A 23700-nucleotide genomic window follows, 5' to 3' on the forward strand; every position below is an offset into this window, starting at 1 on the left:
TTCTCGAAACCACTACTTCGAATGTTTTGTTCTTACCTGAAAGATAGACGTCAGTTTGTGTCTTTTAAAGGCGAAATCTCAGACAACTTCATTAGCTACTCCGGTGTTCCCCAAGGATCTAATTTGGGTCCCCTTCTATTTTTAATTTTGATTAACGACTTGCCGAATAATCTTCGTCATACCAGTTGTTTGCTGTTTGCTGACGATGTAAAACTATTTAAAGTCATACATCACAAGAAGGATGAGGATGAGCTACAGCAGGACATTGATCGTATTGTAGAATGGTGCGATATGAATCATATGTCTCTTAATGTAAAGAAATGTAAATCAGTAACTTTTACCAGGAAAAAGAAAGGTACGATTGCGTCGTACTATATAAAAGATACCAAACTAGAAACAGTTTCGGCAATAAGAGACTTAGGAGTAATATTTGATGAAAAATTAACATTCAAAGCCCATATTACAAAAATAACGAACGATGCCAACCGTATGCTCGGTTTTATAATAAGGAGTTCTAAATTATTTGCTCAATCATCGATTGTTATTCAGTTATTTACTAGCCTTGTTAGGAGTAAATTAGAATATGCATCTGTAATTTGGGACCCGTGTTCTAACGAACAAATACATACTATTGAAGTTGTTCAAAACAAGTTTTTGCGGTATCTGTATTATAAAACAAATAAGACATTTTGCCCTTTTGATACATCAACACGGTATTTAAGAAGTAACTTTAACCTCACGTCGTTGCGCAACAGAAGAATCATTATTTCTCTAAAAACGTTAAACAAAATCGTTAGAAATAAATTTAATTCCATAGGACTGCTCAATTTTATCTCCTTTCATGTTCCACGAGCTGGAGCTCGCATGAACACAGTATTTCAAGTTCCAAGATCTAGAACATCTCATCACTTGAACTCGCCATTTATTAAAATGCTACGATTTTATAACACATTTGCTGCAGGAATAGATTTATTTTCAGAATCACACACTGTCATTAATATACATTTAAAGGCCTGTGTTTCTAATTTATAAATTCAGACTCCTTTTCTATATAATAGGTGCTCTTTAACTTATTTATTAATATAGTCACTTACTACTTTATTTATATCTTTGTTGCAATTCTTGTATTTTTATAGTGTAGAAATAATCATTGTTGTACTCTGGATTGTCATTGTCTCTGTGTATGTGTTTTCCATTCATTCTTCTTCCTTGTCTTTATTATCTTCAGCATTATTATTGTGTATTTATCTTTACTTACATGTATGCATTATAAGTACTGTTGACTGTTGTGTTAAGAAGGTACTGTATTGGGCTTACTGCCTGTGTACTTTCAAAAAGTCAAATAAATAAATAAATAAATAAACAAGTGATCAAGGGGTGTACACTATTGCAAATGTTGTTATAGCTATGTTTGAAGAGAATACACCTTCTAAAATATTTCTTTCCACGACTGAAGTGCTTGAGAAGATTAACAGCAATCCATAAGCAAACTCTTTGATGAAAGCATATTTATTTTTTGGCCACGGAGCATAAAACTGACACTGTTTCAATGTTCTTAACTGATGCTGCGCCATATGTGGTGAAAGCGGGTGCAGCGATTAAATCAGTTTACTAAAAAATGGCTCATGTAAAATGCCTAGCCTCTACATCCTGGAGCTTATAAGAGAGCACTTTTTTTTGTTCAGTTTAGTCTACAGGGCTTACAGTATTCTCCTCTCACAGGAAGACTTCAAAAACAGAAATTAATACCACCCATGAAATTGCACTTGGTAATGGATATAGTAAAGATTTTGTAAATAAAATCATCAACAATGTCAATAGCAAACCTACTTCTACACTCATTAATGATACAAAGAAAAACAAAGATTTTGCTATTTCCAGTTATACCAGCAACAACATTTTCCAAATTACTAATCTTTTCTAGAAACTGAATTTTAATACTTCTTTTAAAACCAACAACACAAGCAGTCGATTATTCTATAATAATCACAGCATCGTCAGTAATAACAACCATATAAAAAAAAAACCAGGAATATACAAGCTGAAATTCACTCAGTGTGAAGCATCATATTTAGAACAGACGGGAAGAAGCTATTTAATCCACTAGCCTACCAAGAAGATGTGCATGCCAAAATACACAATAAATTTTCAGCCTTCATTCTGTACCCAGGCAGATTTCGACAGGCCTCTAAGGCGGTAACGTCATCTCTCAGGCCAGGGAGATTTGTATCGGTGATGTGATTTATAGAGAAGGTGAAGTGGGTGCAGCCATAGCCTATAATAGGAACTGTTCTAGCATCCGCCTTAGTACAGGAGAATGCAAAACTGTGGAAAACCATTATCAGGACAGCCAATGGTTGGGACCAGCCCATCCACCTCCCGGATGTGCAACACCCCCTGACAATGATGATGAATGATGTTCGGAAGAGAATGTCATAGGGAAGTGCGCACACAAGACAATTTAAGAAAAGAGGAAATAAATCAGAAGGTAACACACCAAATATACAAGGAAGCGAGGAAGAGTACTGGAACCTACCCATTAAAAAGAAGAGGAGGGGATCCCAGGAATTGCGAAGGAATTCACCAAAAACAACACCAAGATTTTCAAGAAATTTAAAATAAAAATATAATAAATAATATTTATACTACAATTTAAATTTGAAAAATTTAATAAAACTCCGAGAAATAATAATATGAAGTGAAACTTGCAAATAACACAGTATCAGAGAGTATAATAAATATTCATTAAATAAATTAGATGTAAATAAACTTATGTAAATAGTAAATAATTTCTTTCTATCCCGAAAAAAATATACTGATGCATCAGCCTACTTTAATAATTACCCTTGATAAACACATATTTGAAATATATCAACTTTAAATGAAATTTAAATTTTAAAAAAATGGGTTGGATGGCAAATCGAGGGCTTTTGACAGCACCCAGTGGAAGCTATTTTCCCACAATACCCACACAAATGAAGGTCACCCGACATTAACGTAGAACAAAATCAAAACCAAATCCAGACATAATGTCACCACACAAGCTCACCCAGAATAGAAATGTAGCCCAAATTAAAAATAATTTAAAATCACAGTCATAGTAAGCAAGGGCAATAAAGAAAACACCAGAAACATATTAAAAGGGACGAGCCAGTACACTTCACATCACTGAGACCGAAAAGCGAACACGGCTTGAGAAGAAAAACAATTCATTGTAATATTCACGGAGCAATATACAAGATGCTGTTATCGCAGGCGAGGCAATCCACAATAATGAGAAGTTACATAACTGCCAAGCACGAACAGATAAAACAACAGTGGAAAATCAGATAAGAACAGGCCCCATATCACTCGCACTAGGGCTGTCCAAGACCCTTGATTAAAATAAAGACGTTACAAGTACATTGTTGAAAAGTTAGGATAATATTAATGCGGTATTACACTAATAATTTGAGTAAGAATTCCATTAAACACCCACAATAGAAATGAAAATGAAGCATTCCAACCCAAATAAAATATACTCCAAGAGATATAAAATATAGAAACTTATGAAAGTAGTAATAATTTTTTTAAAATACTAGTGTAAGTGCAGTATTAACTCGAAACACGGGCAAAGAAGTCTGAGACATTCGAATAGATGCAGGATTAACAAGGAGAAATACCAAATACCAAATAAACACAAAACTTTGCACAAAACATGCCTACGATAGCAATAATAAAAAAGTACAAATATAAATTTTAAGATAGAAACCGCATATGCATCCAAGACAAGGCACAGAAAAACACTCACAAATGCAGAGGAAAATAGAAAAAATCCAAGGGAAAAATAAATTTAGATCAAAGCAACGGAGAATTTTGATGGTTACCTAAGCATGACATTGGTCTTCAGCATAGCACACAATACTCACTTGAAGCAAGGCGCCACACCGGAAAACTTAAGATACATTTCACTTTCAAATAAAATACAAATGGAATCTACATGCTACACACACCAATAAAATAATATTAACACAAATACTTCATAAGGCGTATTTACAGGAATAGCATTCATGCCTAGATAACGCACTCGTGTTTCGAATTAACTACTGCACTTACCCTTGAGAAATAAAATCACATACTACATATTTACACTAGTAGAACTATAGTACAATAAATACAAGGTTAAAAGAACACAGTTCCCCAGGTTTTTAGGGCTTCACCCTATTCCAGATGGTAAATGCATTGTGTTAGCAGAGGTAACATAAGCCATCGCTCCAAATCAACGTCTGCATTCAAACAGTTTCAAGCGTAGACAGCCACACTTCACTATTCGCCGCTAGAAGCGACACAGACTATTCTTGGTACACGCTCTAGCGGTCACCGTCAAAACACACACAGTAATTGCCATATACGCACACAGATAGCATGAGAGTACGTGTTGCTGTCCACAGTACGACCTACACACCAGATAAAACTTGCAGGATAATTTGGTGCAGTCATGTCCTAATATCCATACATACAATGAGTAGTTTAGTCGTCCAATACGTCAAATAGTGTTGAATACCAGTCTCATATAATAATGGTAATATCACAACTCCATATACAGGCACCTTGCCGATAATGCAGAGTCCAATAGCAGAATGCGTAATTCACAACATATTACTTGTGCGGATAATGCACACAATTTAAACAAGTGTCACGTAGACAGTTATAGTCAAATTATATCACATTATTAATGTATTTTTCATAATAGCCTCAAATGTAGATCAGATGTAAGGCTTTTCAGGTGTTTCCTCTATTAACCAGTGTTTCGTCTTAGGTCTGCCACTAGACTCATCAGAGTCGGATGTGTCAGACCCTACCCACTGACGCTGGGGTGTATGCAGGTGAACTTATCAGAAGCCCATTATAAGAGGCACAGTCTGATAACTGCATACGGGAGATAAATCTCCACAATGGAATTATTGCCCGCCTAGCAATTCCGAATGGAAAATTCTAAGTTCCCATGGAGGGAATTAGATATTTTTCACCAATAGGGCTTGTCAAAAACAGATCAGATGTAAGGCTTTTCAGGCGTTTGCTCTATTAACTAGCGTTTCGTCTTAGGTCTGCCACTAAACTCATCCGAATGGGATGTGTCACACCCTTCTCACTGATGCTGGGGTGTATGCAGGTGAACTTATCAGAAGCCCATTATGAGAGGCACAGTCTGATAACTGCTTACGGGAGATAAATCCCCGACCCGACCGGGAATGGAACTCGAGACTATCTGACCCGAAGGCATCAACGCTGATCAAGGATTCGGACTACTGTCAACGAGAATGATAGTGAAAATATGAAAATGATGAAGAGTACATTGAGCTTCAATTCGATTTTACATCTGAAGATAGTTTTTCAGAAGATGGCTATGAAGATATTTTTGATCCTTGACCAGTAATCAAAGGCAAAAGTGTTTTTAATCCACATTTCCATTCGGAATTGCTAGGCGGGCAATAATTCCATTGTGGAGATTTATCTCCCATCTGCAGTTATCAGACTGTGCCTCTTATAAAGGCTTCCGATAAGTTCACCTGTATACACCCCACCGTCAGTGGGTAGGGTCTGACACATCCCACTCTGATGAGTCTAGTGGCAGACCTAATACGAAACGCTGGTTAATAGAGCAAACGCCTGAAAAGCCTTACATCTGATCTGTTTTTGACAAGCTCTATTGGTGAAAAATATCTAATTCCCTCCATGGGAACTTAGAATTTTCCATTCAAATGTAGAGCTGCAAGGCTAGTGAAACTAGCCACTGTTAAGCCAAAGCCTACCCTACTCATTGTGATCACAGGAAAATCATCCGAATATAACAGCTGTGGTAACAGCATACAGTGCTGCTCGCTCTGACTACTGTACCCTTGCAGTGTTCCAGTGGAAAAAGTAATTCTTGATGTTTGAATTTATTCTTGAAGTGAGAAGGTGTATGTCTGTGATACTAAGGCTGAACCTGATATGTCAAAGAATTTACAAACGCATATTTATGATGACATTGTTGGGAAAGCATACAGATCGTTACATGTCATAATGAGGCTACTTAAAGGATGCAACAAAGAATTAAAAGAAAAAAGTTACTTAAGTATGGTTCGTCTATTATTGGAATATGCAAACAGTGTTTGGGATCCTCACCAGGAATACCTAATAAAAGAAATAGATAGTGTGCAGAGGAAAGCAGCAAGATTTGTAACATGGGATTTCAGGAGAAAAAGTAGTGTATCAGAAATGTTAGAGGAACTTGGGTGGGAAACTTTAACACTAGAACGGCCGACACTCTGGCACTCCTAAAATGGCCGCAGTGGTCAATTTGACCACTGTATTGAAATTTAGTGTTAGGAAAGATTATACGGCATATCTTAATAGCACAATTTCTCAGGAAATATTTCCAAACTATGTCATCACTATGCTTTGTTTACTGTTGTTATACAACAATACAACAATATAGAACTTAACATTATTGGTATGAATTAAATTCTTTCATCCTACAGGGTAGGCCTACAAGTCTTTCTTGCTGTGATTAGCTACGTGACATTACAATTCACTCACACAAACTCTTTCTTGACCTTGTCCGTGCATTTTGCGCACACAGCTTTGTTACACAATGAGCACACATCCATTGTTTTGTTGCCATTACAACGTGCTATCTGACACTGACGCCTTTTAATTATAGTAGGTTCTTCCTTGTTGCCTCGTGACATTTCTGGGTCATGGATTGCTGCCTTTTGTGGTTTCTTCCTTACGTACGAGTCTCTTAGTTCCTGAGCCAACTGAAGCAAAAATGTTCAACTAATTTTCTTTCCAGTGACACCTGTATAGAGCACTTGGGCATTTATCCCTGCAAAATCTAGCATATTGTAGAAAACCTGAACCGGCCAACGTCGGATGGTGCTTTCATTGTGTAAAAGCGCGCGCCATTTGATCTACTACGTCCACTCCGTATTTTGTTGCATTGTAATACTTATTTGTTTCAGGCAACTTCTTTTTGTGACTGCTGTCTACACTTACATTTGGATGCACCGTACTCAAAATGATAACATTCTTTCATTTCTTCCCTTGATACATAGTGAGTGTAGTGTCACCACGCTTCAACACTAAGGTGCTATATAAATCTGCATTTGAATTTCGCACTACCTCAGGAACTACTCACCGCGATTTATTCACTGTACCCACAATACTTGTTCTCCTCTCTTTCAGTTTTTCTGCAAGACTCACCGTTGTAAAAAACTGTCAGTTGTTACATTTCTTCCCTTGTCCATGAATGGAGCAACAAGACGTAGAACTACATTCTCAGATAATGTCTGGCCAACTGGTCGTAATTCGTCCTTTCCGAGGTAAGGAAACGCATTCATGATATATTTCGAATTTACATCCACGTTGACCCAGAATTTGATGCCAAACTTGTCAGGTTTGTTTGCCATGAATTGGGTGAATCTACATCTGCTTTTAGTAGGAAATAGTTGTTTATCAATGCACATGTTTGCATCTGGCTTGTAGCATAGTTGACAGTTATCTATGAACTTATTCGAGACCTCCGACATAAGTGCAAACTTATCATTCTGCACACGCTCTGGTCTTGTAGATTTCATGTCGAAACGCAGGTAACGCATAATACTTTTGAACTTCTGCCGTAACATTGTCTCACTAAAGAAAGCTGGGCCCCAGTCTTTCGGCCAAAGAAAGTCGACACATTTTCCCTTCACACCATATGCACCACGAGCGTAAAGTAATTCAATATATGCGTCCAGCTCTTCCAGTGAAATGGTCTAGATATTCTCTTGAAGTCTCCTCCTAGCCTGTGCCTCAGTACATTTTTTTATATGACGAAGAATTGATTCGTCAATTAACAGCCGAAAAGCACTCGCTACATTATCACAAACACTGCGTTTAGCAAATGCAGTGGGATCACTAGCTTGACGTAAGATGTTCTGCTCAGAACGTTTTGATGTTGAAGAAGCACTAACTTCAATAACATCCCATGGAAACCATCACGAGCAATCAACTGATTGTTGACATTGTTCACAGGGAGTGTACTGTTAGCTTCAGGAAGAGCTGACAACTGCTGAAGTGCACTTTCACCTGGAAAAAGGGAAAGATCTATTTTAGCAATTTGGTAATTCCCTCATGTTACTGAAAATAAGGTTCTATAACTAACAGAACAACGAAAGCCGTATGTGAAACCCTACAACTAGAACAAAATAATCATATAAGTACACTAACAATAAATCTCGTCATATTACATCATGATTTTTACTAACCTGATTTTCCTGTATTTTGGGGTGCATAAATTTCATTATCTCACTCCATGACATCATCACTGTCCGCACTTTCACTCTCGGAATCACTGTGAACTGTACGTAGAATGTATTCCAGATCATCACTGTCTGCTGAATCATCGGATTCTTCAGGATCAGACTCATTTTCTGCAATATTTTGCAGTCTACAGAGTATCTCCTGCTCACTGAGTCCACGTGAACGGCGAGACATACTACTCCCAGTACACAACCACCAGTGCGCGAAAAGAATGGGTTGGATGTGTTTATCTTGAGCAGGATCAAGACCGTTGTCGTAATGGACTTATTTATTTGTACAGTTCTAACAAAGTGCAGTGCTCCATTATTGTGTATAAATCTGTATTATTCTATAACAATATCGTAGCTCAAACACGAATCCATCGATCTATAAAATATTGATTGAAATAATAACATTAAGTTATTTATTAGACCACCTAATCAATACAAAATCGTCTTGGATGATTTACATAAATTTGTTAGCTAATAGTGGTACATGTTTCGCCTTCCCTGAAGGCATCATCAGCCATAGTCTTAACCTTAAATTAAAAATAAGCGTCTAAATAACATGTAGTAATGAAATGAAGTTTAAAATCTTGAAGAGATTTGAAGTGAAATAACATTAAAAATAACAATGATGGTTTGAAAATACAATGTGATGAGATACAATAGTGGAAGTATTAACAAAATTAACATTAGAAGGCTGCTAAAATAAGTACAATGGATAAAACAACAGATTGTTATACAACAAGTAGTAAGATTGCATAAAAGTAAAGTTGATAGTCTGGCGGTTATAATTAGACGATGGCGAAAAATCTTATATAATCAAAGTAAAGAAGGGAGAATAAAAGTCAAAGTTAGTCGAGAGATCCGAAGTTAATCATGATCTTGAAGATAAAAGACGAAAGTCAGATGCATATGGTGAAGTTGTAGAACACTTTTTTGTGGAGGATATGAAGTTGGTGAATAGAAGTTGAACAGTTTCAAATAGGATCACTATGGACCATCTCAAAATTTGAAGTGATGTTCAAATGTTGTAAATTGTGAGTTTGTAGATATTCTAGTTGAAGAAGCATATAGAAGTGAAATCTGTAAATGGAAGCAAGAAAAGTAGGGTTAATTGTGTGAAAAGATATTTGAAAAATATTGAAGTAGAATCGTATGCACTTACCATTTGACGGTGACAAAGATAGCTTGTAATATTATGAGTTAGAAGTATTTGCAACAATAGACTTCTTGCTACGTGTGTTATAACTGAAGTTTTGTGCTGGAGGGGGATCTGTTTGCGTTGACGTAACTATTGGAGGGGGGCTGCTATTGGTGGGGGGGAAGGAAGAGAGTGTATTACTGCGCGTGTTGTAACGGTGTAAGGCTATTGGAGGGAGCGATGTTACGGTGGGTGTGGCTATGGGTTTATTGGTTGTATTTGAATTAGAGGTACTAGCGGCGGGGGGAAGGGAGGGGGGTATATTAGCTGTAGGGGAGGTGGGAACTCTAATTGATGTGAGGTTGAAGATTTTTAAGAATTTGTCGGTGAGGGAAGTTGATTCTCGTAATAAAATAAGAATCTGTTCATACAAGGGGCTTTTTTTATCAATAGTGTCATTTAGATTTTTATCTTTATTAAAATGTTGGTCGAGGAAAATAAATAAGTTTTCATATTCTGTCATGAGTTTGCTTTTATCGACTCTTTTTAGGATATGGAGGTCTTGTTCTATTGTGGTGAATTTATGCCCGGTGTCCCTCATATGGTTGGCCATTGCGGAGAATTTGTTGTGTCTTTGGGCATTGTAATGCTCGGCGTATCTGGTAGAGAAGCTGCGGCCAGTTTGGCCAACATAAGAAAAATTACATGTAGAGCATTTCAATCTGTATGTTCCTGATCCAGAGTAACTATTGTCTGTGATGTTAATAGAGTTGTGATTGAAGAATAAATTACGATTAGTGTTTTTTGTTGTGTAGGCTATTTTTATTTCGTGCTTCATTAATGAATTGGTTATCGGGTAAATGCTATGGTTAGTGAACGTGAATTTAGCGTATTTTGGTTTGACGGGTTTTAATGGAGTTAAATTGGTAGCTAGTTTCAGTTTGCTTTTATTGATGATTTTATCAATCATACTCGTGTTAAATCCATTGAATTTAGCTATTTCCTTGATGAATAGTAATTCTTTCTTTAAATTAATAGAGGACATAGGGATCTTTAAAGCTCTATATATTAAACTGTGATAAGTGGCTTTTTTATGTGAGTTGGGATGTAAAGAATCATTTTTTATGGTTGTTGGAAAAAAGGTGGGTTTTCTGTATATTTGGAAGTCGAATTTGTTCATTGCTCGTGTGATTTTGATATCTAAGAAGTTCAAAGAGTTATTGAACTCATCTTCTTTAGTGAATTTAATATTATTATCTAAGTTGTTGAGGAATGATAGTATGTTATTGCTGTTGTTGATTTGTTTATCAATGATAGCTATGGTATCATCAACATAGCGATGCCAAAGACAGAGTCCGTTGATGTTATTAATAATCTTACTATGTTCGAGATTATCTAAGTATATATTGGCTAGTATTCATTCCCGGGTATGAGCTGGCTGGAAAATTTATAATGTCCAATAACGGACCATTTATATTGGTATTATAAATTTGCTCATTCAGGACAAATATTTCAGATTCCCTATGGGAATCAACATCTATATCATCAGATGCCCAAGCAGGCATCAATTTTTAGTGATGAGACAAAGTCTCTTAGTGCATTGGCACTGCTGGTGGCTCCAGTTAGCCTATGCAGTGGCCTCCACGGTATGCACTAGCCAGCGTATTGGTAGGTGTGCTAGGTACCAACTGATGAGCCCACCCTAGCACACGAGGGCGAGACGCTGGCAACCGGGAATGAGCTGGCTGGAAAATTTATAATGTCCAATAACGGACCATTTATATTGGTATTATAAATTTGCTCATTCAGGACAAATATTTCAGATTCCGTATGGGAATCAACATCTATATCATCTGATGGCCAAGCAGGCATCAATTTTTAGTGATGAGACAAAGTCTCTTAGTGCATTGGCACTGCTGGTGGCTCCAGTTAGCCTATGCAGTGGCCTCCACGGTATGCACTAGCCAGCGTATTGGTAGGTGTGCTAGGTACCAACTGATGAGCCCACCCTAGCACACGAGGGCGAGACGCTGGCAACCGGGAATGAGCTGGCTGGAAAATTTATAATGTCCAATAACGGACCATTTATATTGGTATTATAAGTGGTATGTTCCGAGCTGTCAGCGGAAAGATGGCGTGGAATGACATTAGTAGACGAATAAGTTTGAAAGGCGTTTATAAAAGTAGGAAAGATCACAATATGAAGATAAAGTTGGAATTCAAGAGGACAAACTGGGGCAAATATTCATTTATAGGAAGGGGAGTTAGGGATTGGAATAACTTACCAAGGGAGATGTTCAATAAATTTCCAATTTCTTTGAAATCATTTCGGAAAAGGCTAGGAAAGCAACAGATAGGGAATCTGCCACCTGGGCGACTGCCCTAAATGCAGATCAGTATTGATTGATTGATTGATTTAATAGGAAAAAATGTTTGCGTAAATTGTATTATTGTATTCTAGGATAATTTTCTTCTTCTCTTGTTAATTTAAAATTTAGTGCTTGACAATAATGTATTTTAGTGTACCATTTGCCACCGAGGTAGACACCTCATTTGCAAATAAAGAGATTTTGATTTGATTTGATGGTTACCAAGCCAGCAAGTTTTGTTTTATAAGTTTCAGAATCTAACCAACAGATGTCAGGAACTGCCCAACTTCATTTTTTATATCGTGAACGGTATCTTACTCCTGGAAGCGGCCTGGAGTGGCATGCATTATATTACTCATGATTGGCTTGAGGAAAATGATGTTAAGATTCACAGTGCGAGTGTGCAAAGTGAAAATAATTCAACTTCAGGTGATATTGGTGAATCTGATTCAGTTTTGATAGAGCTAGTGCCAACAGATAATTCAAGATTTACAGAAGGTTTAACAATGTCAACAGGTAGGGAACGTCAGTAATGACTGCATTTGGGAACTTGTAAATGATAAACCTACTGATGTCACATCTAAGCCAGTTTGTGAAATTCACTCTGTGATAAAGATTAGGAGATAATCCAACGGTCAATGAATTTCTAACCTTGCAGTTGTAGGATCATGTAATAAAAGAAACCAATGCTTATATCTGTAAATATCGTGCATCTTTGCCAAATTCCCTCACCCTGGTAATATTTCCCTTGCCACCTCAGGGTCGATATACTGGCTACTACCTATCAATAATTGCTCCAACTCAGAAGAAATTAGTGTCATGCAAGCAATGCAGAGTGTGTGCAGTATGGCAGCTGTGCAAGGCAACCTCATTACAGTACCTCAAAAGAGAGCTTGCACCAGACGAGTTGGCCGTGCGGTTAGGGGCATGCAGCTGTGAGCTTGCATCTGGGAGATGGTGGGTTCGAACCCCACTGTTGGCAGCCCTGAATATGGTTTTCTGTGGTTTCCCATTTTCACACAGGGCAGATGCTGGGGCTGTTTCTTAATTAAGGCCATGGCCACTTCCTTACCTCTCTTAGGCCTTTCCTATACCATGTCGCCATAAGACCTAACTGTGTCGGTGCGACGTAAAGTAAACTGAAGGGGGCAAAAAAGAGGTTGCTTTGTATGTGGATACCTAATTTTTCAGTGTTCCCTTGCATAAGAGAGCCAAACCATAAATGTATGGTGGAAAGCAAATAAAGTTTATATGTCTTTAACTTTCTTGTCTAGTATATATTGGTCTGCATTTCCCTAAAATAACTGAAAATTAAATAGTATGTAAGGGTACAATTTTCTCCAAAAAAATGGTAGGTAAAAGGGTTAAAAGTTGGCGAGCTTGCTGAAATTCATGTTGTACTTCAATGACCTTTTTAATTGAAGTGTCATACATTAGTGAGTGTAATAAAAAGAAGGAACAAGTTTTATTCTTATTAGTTCAGCAAATTCAGAGAACAAATCACACGATTGTCTCAATATCTATGCGCTGAACATATTGGAATCTTTATTTTGGGAACAGCTTATTTTGAAAGGCACCAGAATCAATACTCTTGATCGCAAAGACTGCTACGGCATACTTATGGATCGGTGCATTAACGCCCCATCATATTGGCAATAAAAACAAAAATTTTATTTTTTTGACAAATCAGGTTCTGCCATAGTATCACAGATGTATACTAGTGGGCAATGCAGGGACAAAATTAAAACCAAAGCAAGAATTGTTATGCCCCTCATTTGAGGTAAAGAGTAAGTATTAGCCGAAATGTGGAACTGTACAAATAGAAATATGATTTTCCATAGAGATTAAAGTGAAGAAAAATGGTGCTAGTGATAAGTTCTGGGAGTTACACTGAAATGTATTGATTCTTATTCACTATACAGGCTAGCACTTTCTACTATTTTACTGTTGAGGAAGGTACAGTATGTGCCTGATTTTAAAACTGATCTGTATTTCAGGTCTGCCTAATGTGGGAAAGAGTAGTATTATAAACAGCTTGAAGAGGAGCCGTGCCTGCAGTGTTGGAGCTACGCCAGGTGTAACAAGGTACATGGGTTGTCTTACTTTTATCTAGATTTATTAATTTATATTTTTCTTCCAAATACAAGAAGTCAGAATGGCCTCATCTGTGAATATTTTGACCAAGTCATGACCAATGGTTTTGTTTTGAAGGTAATCAGTCCTAATGGAATATTAAGACATTAATTAAGTATACAAATTACAGTGGAACCTCGATTATTCATTTTCAGAAACTACGTTTTCCTGGATTATGTATTCAAATTACGGTACGTGGTCGCGAGCACCCTAATTAAATCATGTTGTAAAAATCCTGTATTATCTGTTCCTCGAAGAAACTATTTCCCGGTTAGACCACCCAGAAATTTCAGTCCCATCAACACTAAATCCCTGATCAAGCGTATCTCAAGAAACTGTATCTCACGAAAAGACTGCTACGGCATACTTGTGGATCGGTGCATTAACGCCCCATCACTGGGATAATTAGAGCAAGTCCTGTACAGGAAAAGCGATCGAACTTCCATAAGGGACCATCTTAGCATCTAATTTGGGTGGTATTGTTTAAAGAATCCTTGGAAATCATAAAGCAGAGAGTGGCCACAACAATTGGAAGAAGACAGAGAGCATTTCGACAGCTCTATTTGAAGATGGAACAGGTTTCGTCACATGTTCGTACTTGTAAAAGGTCCACATTATGTCCAGGGTTAGATGTTTATACTTCAACTTTTTTTCGATTGTATCGCCGAACAGGTTTTCGGTACTTACCTCAGGGCACTGTATAGTCACTGGGCCTTCAGGCAGGAATCGAAACTGCTCCTTCTTAACACAAATCTAGTATTTTATTAGTATCGTATATGATTATGTAATCGAGAGCAGAAGAGATGTTGCACCATACTTACATAAAGCTGTGGGAGGTCTTGGGATTGCCTAATACTGTTTTGGTCTTGATATGACTGGGAATTTTAAATTTTTGTGTTATAAAAATTGCAGTTGTTTTATTTGCGCAAGTTCCATTTGTATCATTTCCCACTCGTACTGACTTGTGCAGCGAGCACCCATTCCAGCTGACCTCAAGGTCGTGAATAACTGTAATTTTTGAAGTTTTGATGATATTTTTTCTCTTTCCAGTTTTATTGTGTTTAGTGATAGTCAGAATTGAATATAATGCATTTGCAAACTTTTGAAAATAGATACTTACATTCGAAACCATATTATCAAGTGTAACATAACCTTTAAAAGTTGATGTAGGCTAATTTATGGTGTACAAGACTTCCAGAACCCGAATACGAACAGTATAATGGTGTCCGAATTACAATGAAAGATTAAGAAAAGAAGGGATTTTGCTATCATGCTGGGCGTTATGTATCTAATGTGCTTTATTTTGATGTAGTCACAAAAATGCACATGAAATGTTGCCAGTTGCGTACACTAGTTTATTTACAAATTATTACACAAGTTCTATTTACATCCTATACAGACACGCACTAAAGAAATGCCATTATGAAACAAAACACTACTACAAAAGAATAAGAAGAGACTGCAGCAAATGCATGTCAACTACGAACCCAACAAAACCAATTCACATAACTTGACTTCAACCACATGGCTAATACGACTTCCACACAAGTCTCATCAAAACAGCTCGACTCTCACCCGCAAGACTGCCTCTTTATATATATTGCTTGGCTAGGCTTCTAGAAGGATATACATGTTTTTCTCATAAATTCAAGAGCTCCAATACCTAGCCTAGCTACAATGTTGCCGGGCTGAGTGGCTCAGACGGTTAAGGCGCTGGCCTTCTAACCCCAACTTGGCAGGTTCGATCCTGGCTCAGTCCGATGGTATTTGAAGGTGCTCAAATACGACAGCCTCGTGTCGGTAGATTTACTAGCACGTAAAAGAACTCCTGTGGGACTAAATTCTGGCACTTCGGCATCTCTGAAGACCGTAAAAAGAGGTTAGTGGGATGTAAAGCAAATAACAGTAGTAAGCTACAATGTTACGAAGTTTCTACAACTATCTAGTGACAAAGATACATTATTCTGGATGTTACAGTGTGTTGCACAATGTTACATTGGATTATACATCATATATGCAGGTAATAATAAATTATATACTATTAGTTACGTGTTCTTACATTAAATAAACTCATATTAATATATATACAGCACGTAATTCATGACATAACCTCATAAATAATACAATCGTCCGCACATAACTATGTAAATAATAATACTAATAAATGGATGTAAACGCTTTATAGCCATACTTCGCAAGTCATAATAATAATAATAATTATTATTATTATTATTATTATTATCAGAATCATTCACTATAAGAACTAGACTTCGACAAGGAGACGGACTTTCACCATTGTTATTTAATTGTGCATTGGAGAAGGTTATGCGTGAATGGAACAAGAAATGCCAACCAACTATCAAGATCGATAGAAATATTAAACTCAACTGCCTTGCTTTTGCAGACGATTTAGCATTACTTGCAAATACAATAGAAGAGGCTAAATTTCAACTTGAACAACTAGAAATTATAGCCAAAAAAAAATGGGATTACAAATTTCATTTGAAAAAACAAATGATGCCAACTTTTAAAGTTGATTCACCAGTTATTCAACTGAACAGTAATAGATTCAAATTGTTGAGAAATTCAAATATCTTGGGGAAATAACAACATGGAGCACAAATTAAAAAGAAACAATAGAACACAGAACAACTAAATTTAAACAAGCACAAAGACTTACCTGGCCAACCTATTAAAAAAAATCTCTTTCGATAAACGCTAAGCTGAAACACTATAATTCCACGGTTAAACAAGTGGCAAGGTACGCTAGTGAAACTTTATTCAAATTAAATGTGAAATCTACAACAGACAAATTACAGAAAACTGATAGAAGAATTCTTAGAACAGTTATTAATAAAAAAACACCAAGTTGATGGACAGTGGAGATTGTTGCCTAACAACATTGTCTATCATGAATGTGAATCAATAATATCTACAATGCGTAAAAGAAGAATTTCCATTTTCTGTCATATATCAAGATTACCAGACACAACTATGTGATTATTTTTTAAAAAATAAAATCAATAATAATTGGTTCAAAGAAGTTCAGGATGATTTGGAAGAATTGGGTATAACTCAGCAACAAATTAAAGACAGAAAAGTGTAGAGGATTTTGAAGAACAAAAGCATAAGTCTCAAACTAAAAAGAGTTGAACGGAAACAATATACTATATCGGACACACAAAGGGCTTCCAGGTCGGAGAGGATGAGAAAGTTCTGGGAGAAGAAAAAAAAGAAATTAACTCAAATGTATTGATTTAAGTGCTCCAGTTTGGGCATAAAATATGTAAATAAATAAATTAATAATAATAATAAAAAATATTTGCGTTATTTATCTACAGGTTAAAGAATAGTTTCCAAGTTATATTAGTCTATTACACTTGCATCAATTTTATTAGATTACAGAATTAAAAATTACTTGTGGACGATTCTTGTTTGGTTTGGCATTATTAGATTTTTCGAAGAGTTTGGCTGATCAAAGTTGCTGAACTGAAAGAAGTCAACGTGGGGAAACTGACAAAGTTCCTCAGGTAAAACTGAATATAAGGTATCAAGATTTTTAACTCACTTACCAGTAATTAATGTTTTAAGCTGGTCCCACGGGCTAACTTGCCTGCCTATGACCTGGAGGGCTCGGGATCAATTTGCGGCCAGGTCAGGTATTTTTTACCTTGATATAAGGGCTGGTTCCAGGTCCACTCAACCTTTTCACTGCTTTTCATGTTCCGGAAGTTAAATTTCTCGTAGCAGTTACAAATAGTTAAATATACAAGAATTGATTTCTGGACATAACTTGTAGGCTTATCAACATTTTTTCTTTCCTTAAAGGTTCAAATAAAATTTTAAAAATATGCTTGGCTGAGTAGCTTAGGCAGCAGAGCACTGGCTTTCTGACTCCAAGTTGGTAGGTTCAATCCTGGTTCAGTCTGTTGGCTTTTGAAGGAGGTACTCAAATACACCAGCCCCGTGTCAGTAGATTTACTGGCAGTAAAAGATTTCCAGTGTCCAAAAACGGTAAAAGTATATAGTTAGTGGGACGCGTAATGAATGACATTTTTATAAATTTAAAAATTTGTAAACAATTCAGCTCTCATCATGAATGAAGAATTACACAGATGAAATTGTATACTGTGAAACTATTTCCGTTTCCGCATTGGGCAGGTTCCGCTAAGTACAGGTACTTTTGTTTATATTTTAGTGTTAATCTTGTGGGGCCATGGAATATTTCCATTAATACTAAGTTTCTGCCATGTACAGGTACTGTTGTAAACACATTTCACTGTATATCTAATTTCAGTACCCACTTTTGATTAGTGAAATAAGAAGACTCTTTCAAATAGAAGTATTTGTCTCCTATGTAGGCATGTGGCTCTTTGAAGAATGTTTTCTTCACACAGCTTCCAGACCTCAGATTGATCAAATAAATTGGTGGCATTAGAGCCCATTTTTCAGAACATCTGGCATAATATCCTTTAATTCAGTGACTTTGCTTGCGCAAAACCGATCACATGCCTATTACATAACAGTGCTCAAAACTTCTGAAAGCTTTTTAGAAGATATTTTCCTTTGAAGAAGGCAATGAAACAATTTTAATTGTAGACTAACTTAATATAATCTTGCACAGATCTGACATGGGCCAAGTATTAGAAATGAAGCAACTTTGATTCCAAGACAAACCTTCTCCCTCAAACTATGAGACCATCAAATATAATTTTTCTGCTCCTATACAAGTGGTGAGAAGTTAATGGGATTTATAAACATTTATTCCATTCCATTAGATGCACCATCCAGAAGACCAAAATGGACAATTTAAGAAATGAGGAGGTGAGGAAAGAAGCCAGAATAAAGACATACCTATTAGACCGAATCGGCACATCCAGACTACGGTGGTACAGGCATGTGATGAAGATAGCCTACAAGAACAGCCAGAATAAATTTGGAAAGATAGGTGGACACGAAAAGACCTGCAGGAAGACTTAAAAGCCAATGGATGGACATGATCAAGGTTGATCTAGTTACCAGAGGATGGGCAGTGGATGATGTTCTCCATGACAAGTTGTATATGGACAGGAAGAAGTGGAAGAGGCTTATTAACAGTACCTGAGAAGCTGGAACTGTACAATGGTGATTATGATGATGATTCCATTTCAGAATGTCCATCTTATCATTATAGGCTATGAATCAAATCATGCAGAAAGATATGAACATGAAAACGAACGAACAGGAATAACACAATGACAGATCAGTCAAGAGGGAGCAATAGAAAGAAGAGATAAGGACAAACATTTAAACACACAAGAACAAACACCCTCTTCATACATAAGCTCACTGGACAAAAAATTAGTCATCCCTGGATAAGTCATAAGCATCGTTTAATACCGTGTAACTCTATCTCTGGACTTGATAACCTTCTGAATTTGGTTAGGAAGTGAGTCCACAAGGTTGTGCAGGTATGTCGCATGCGGGTTGAGCCACTAGCTGAGGATTTGATCGTGCGATTCCACCGAATTGCTGTGGTGCTGATGTCAGCGTTTACCCGCTGTTCCAAATGTCCCACGGAGTTTCAATGGGGTTCAAGTCAGGTGATTTTGCAGGCCAGTTGACATGTAATGGGGTGGGGAAGTGTTTTCATAAAACCGGTCACATATGCATCCAGCCCAATGAACTTTGCTGTTACCTTGAAATATCGGGGTATCAGTAGCATACTCATCATGCAAATGTTGACTGAAAGGCAACATCTGATCATCCAGAATGTTTAAATAAACATGTTTGCTCATGTTAGTGGTCACCTTAGTGAGCACCCCCAAAACATCACAGACCCATCTCGTGCGTGAACCTGACCCTGCACACATCCAGGGTGAGATGCTTCATTTGGCCTTAGGTGCACTCGATGACGTGCGTCATTGGAATATAGGGAAAAACCTAATTCGTCAGACCACAGTACGTTCCGTCAGTCAGCTACTGTCCATGTTCAATTCCCCAAATATTCATTGCATGCAGTTCCCGTCGCAAGGTTCTCTTGCCAACAGGTTGGGATGGACCTTCATTCACTGGCTGCAGCAATTCCTGTCAGGTTTGGAAGTGATTTTGATTCACAAGCCGTGAAAAGTGTCACCAGTCCCTCTCAGTGAGGATCTTTTTCTGACCACAATTCTGTCGTGTTTCGTGGCCACGTGTAGTACACCCCTGCTTATAGACATGTTGAACAGTCCACTGTGAAACTCCAACAAATCCAGGAACTTCACGCACCGTATGGCCATGGGCACTGCTGAACACGATTGTCCCCTTTTGCCACTCTGTCATATCCTTACATCTACCCATGTTGACTTACACTGTCCGCTTGAAACATCAGTGTCTCACTGATCGCTACTGCCTTATGCTCACGTCGAGGCAGTGCGCGTGCATTTGGGCACAGAACTCATTCACTGCACCATCTGTACAGGCTCAATGATCCATCTGTGTGTGCACACTAGGGTGACTAATTTTTTATCCAGTGAGCTTAGCTCTCTTTGAATAGACTGACTCCTTCCTTATCATTCCCAGTTCTTCTACTTCCATTTCTTCTCATACTCCAATTATTTTGTGTCTGCTTCTCAACTTCATTAGGAGAGTCGGCATTAACATACATCAAAGGGCCATCTTGACAGATATACAGTTCTGATGAGGAAAGTGTAGGTTAGGAAGAAAGACTTTAAATAAAGATGAATACAGGTGGTAAAATACTAGGAACACAGAACTCAGAAAATAATCCCAATGGATCAATAAAAGTAACAGAAAGGATCAAACAAATGACAAAACAAGTTGTGTGTAGAAAGAGAGGAACACATTGTAGAATTAAATACAATGATAAGTCAGTGTGAGAGAGGGAGGCGAATACTTAAGAGAACCTTAGAGCAGACGATTTTCATCTAATGAAATTCATCTCCATACACATTCTAATCTGTCCACCTGGAGTTCTCAGTATTGCTATGAAGAACACTGATTGTAACATTGATAATGAATGGCTAAAAATCTGGTGATGAGAGCAACTCATGTTCTGCCAAGATCTGGTAATAAATGTATGAATATTATTTTCCAGTTCTGTTAGTACTTATTACTCATATGTTGCAAATATATTTGAACTGTTTCTTTTTCAGAAATATGCAGCAAGTGCAGCTTGACTCAAAAATCAAACTCATTGATAGCCCTGGTATTGTATTTGCAAGTCCAGAGATCAATTCAGAGGCTGCTATTGCCCTAAAGAATGCTGTTAGAGTGGAAGCCCTAGCAGACCCAATCACACCAGCAAATGCTATTTTACAGAGAGCAGATAAACACCAGGTATACTTATAAATTACTATCTTTTCAGGGACATCATTGTCATGTTAAAGCTTTGCTCTTTGTCATCAAGATTTGTTCAGACAAGATTTTCTGCTGTGTCAAGTTGTTGCACATTGGTTTGAACTGTTCCCATTGAGTAATTTATTGCCAGTAGAAATTAATGTTTTCTCAGTCCTGTGAAGTTTCTATGTTTTTATAAAAACAATTTCAGTAGAAGTAGGATGGGGATTAGAATATGTCAGTTAAAATTAAAAGTACAGTAGTTCCACCTTTTCAGTACAAATTCAACGAAAGTGGGTTACTTACCAGAAGAGACATTTATTAGGTACTAGTTTTGACCCATTATCAGGGTCATCATCAGCCAAAAGCACGAGTTGCACAATGTATCAAATAGTCCATAGAAATTGTAAAGAAGTCGCAAAAACATAGTGGATTTGACACTATAAAGATGAAGAAGAAATAGTCACAATTGTGATAAAAGTTTCAGATAATGCATAAATTAATGAATGCACTTATCTGTCGTTGAAGGAAGAACTCAAGATGATCAATTTGGATGTCGAAGAATCTTGAGACATAATTCTTTTGTTATCAAGTTCTGACGCCTTGCACTGTGATGTGTTGGACGTATTGCATAACATATGGAAACCGAAAAATCTTTAGAGTTGTGTATCACTCGTTATGAAGTTCTAACAGCTGTATGTCATCAAAGGTAGTAGTGGTGTTAAGAAAACAATTTACGCACATGTAGTGAACAATACAGAAAGATGGTACATGGATGTCATTCAAAGAGATCAAAGTCCTTAAAAATCTGAAGGTATAAGTAGCGCTTGAAAGGCAAAATATTTCTGTGATGTAGGCGGAGAAGATTCGCAATTCAATTTGGAAATAAGTGAAATAAATAATATTGTTAGTAGTAAAAAAAGTGGAAAAAACAAATAGAAAAAGTAAAAAAATATGTAATGTGTAGTATGTGACTCACCTTGCGCTGCGATGGTTTGGACGTATTGCAATAACTTATGTGACGGGAAGTGTGGTTAAGGAAGATAAAGAAGGGAGGGGGGAAAAATGGGTAGGACAGATCGGAGAGAAACAGGGAAGGGAGGAGGGACTAATTTAAGATGGGGCTGAGGGGTGAGGGAATAGGAGTAATTGCTGAGGAAAGGTGCCATGAATTGAATGGAAAATAGATTTTAGATTATTAAAATTAAAATTTCTAAAAATAATAATCAGGAGGTGAAGCATTAAGGTTATAGTTTGAGTTGAAATATTGATCTAAATGTATGAAACAATTTTCTGTTATATCAAGTAGGGGGCCTTTGTTTAATATCTTAAGGATTTCCATATCTTGCTCTTGTGTTGAAACTTCTCCCAGTCTGTCAAACATACGAAAATTGTAATTATTACACTGGATTCTGTAAACTTCTGATTTTCCACAGTCAAAAAGGATCCCACCCAGAGAATTCAACGATTACTCAAATAGACCCTAAAGAAATTTTTTTAGTAAATTAGAAATCCATGATTTCATGTCTATTCTAAAATTAGTTGTAAATAACAATTTCTTCACTTCTGATAACGTCATCTATCAACAGGAAGGTTTGGCAATGGGCTCACCTGTCTCAGGTATCCTAACTGAAATATACTTAGATTTTCTAGAACATAATTAGAGCGAGTAAAAATATGAAGAAATTTTTACCAAAATGAAATTAAATGCATGAAAATATAAAAAATACAAAATTGAAAATGATGAAATATGAAATTATATGAAGTTCTTCATGCTAGTTTTAATTTGGATACTTGAAAGTTATCATAATTTCACTCGAAAATTCAATATAATAAAAGTATTAGATTAAATTTTTACTTTAAAATGATTAGATAATAAGTTTCTTTTAAGACTGTGTTTATTTAATCAGCTCCCAGTAATTTTCACTCAGGTACCTGGTAAAACTTATTTTTATCCAGCACAGATTCATAGTATAATTTATAATTATTTTCAATCAATATGTAGTTTTGGAATTGGTCAAAGGCCGAAACTTTGCAGAGGACAAAGTTTGAAAGTTAGAAACTTCATTCTGTTCCGTATTGAACTGGGATTACAGTAAAATGAAAATGTTAAAAAGAAAATCAGTAATAGCAACCTAATAAACACTAAAGCTGATAAAGGTAATACCACAGTTATAATGAATAAACCTGACCATGTCTCTAAAACTAAGGAATTTTTTAACAACAGCAACTTTTCAATAATTAAGACCCAACCCAATGAATTCAGGGACAATTAAAACAAACTCTAAAGAACACTTCCTTTCTTGTCACGGACCATGAAAAATCTAAGCTCTTAAATATGAACCCGGGTCTACCTACAGTTAAAGCCTTCCCAAAGATCCATAAAGCCATCATCCCTATCCGCCCTATTATTAACTATAGGTCTAGT

General features: G+C 36.7%; 1 protein-coding gene across 1 annotated transcript in view; it reads left to right on the top strand.

Moving 5' to 3' along the window:
* Positions 1-23700, top strand: part of Ns1 (Nucleostemin 1) — a 179591-nt gene that overhangs the window by 69671 nt on the left and 86220 nt on the right. Inside the window, exons 6-7 of the mRNA XM_067138886.2 lie at positions 13817-13904; positions 21089-21272. Coding sequence (XP_066994987.2) covers positions 13817-13904; positions 21089-21272 — 272 coding nt within the window. The remainder of the gene's footprint in view (positions 1-13816; positions 13905-21088; positions 21273-23700) is intronic.

Source organism: Anabrus simplex, chromosome 1, assembly GCF_040414725.1.
Source record: "Anabrus simplex isolate iqAnaSimp1 chromosome 1, ASM4041472v1, whole genome shotgun sequence".
Classification (NCBI taxonomy): domain Eukaryota; kingdom Metazoa; phylum Arthropoda; class Insecta; order Orthoptera; family Tettigoniidae; genus Anabrus; species Anabrus simplex.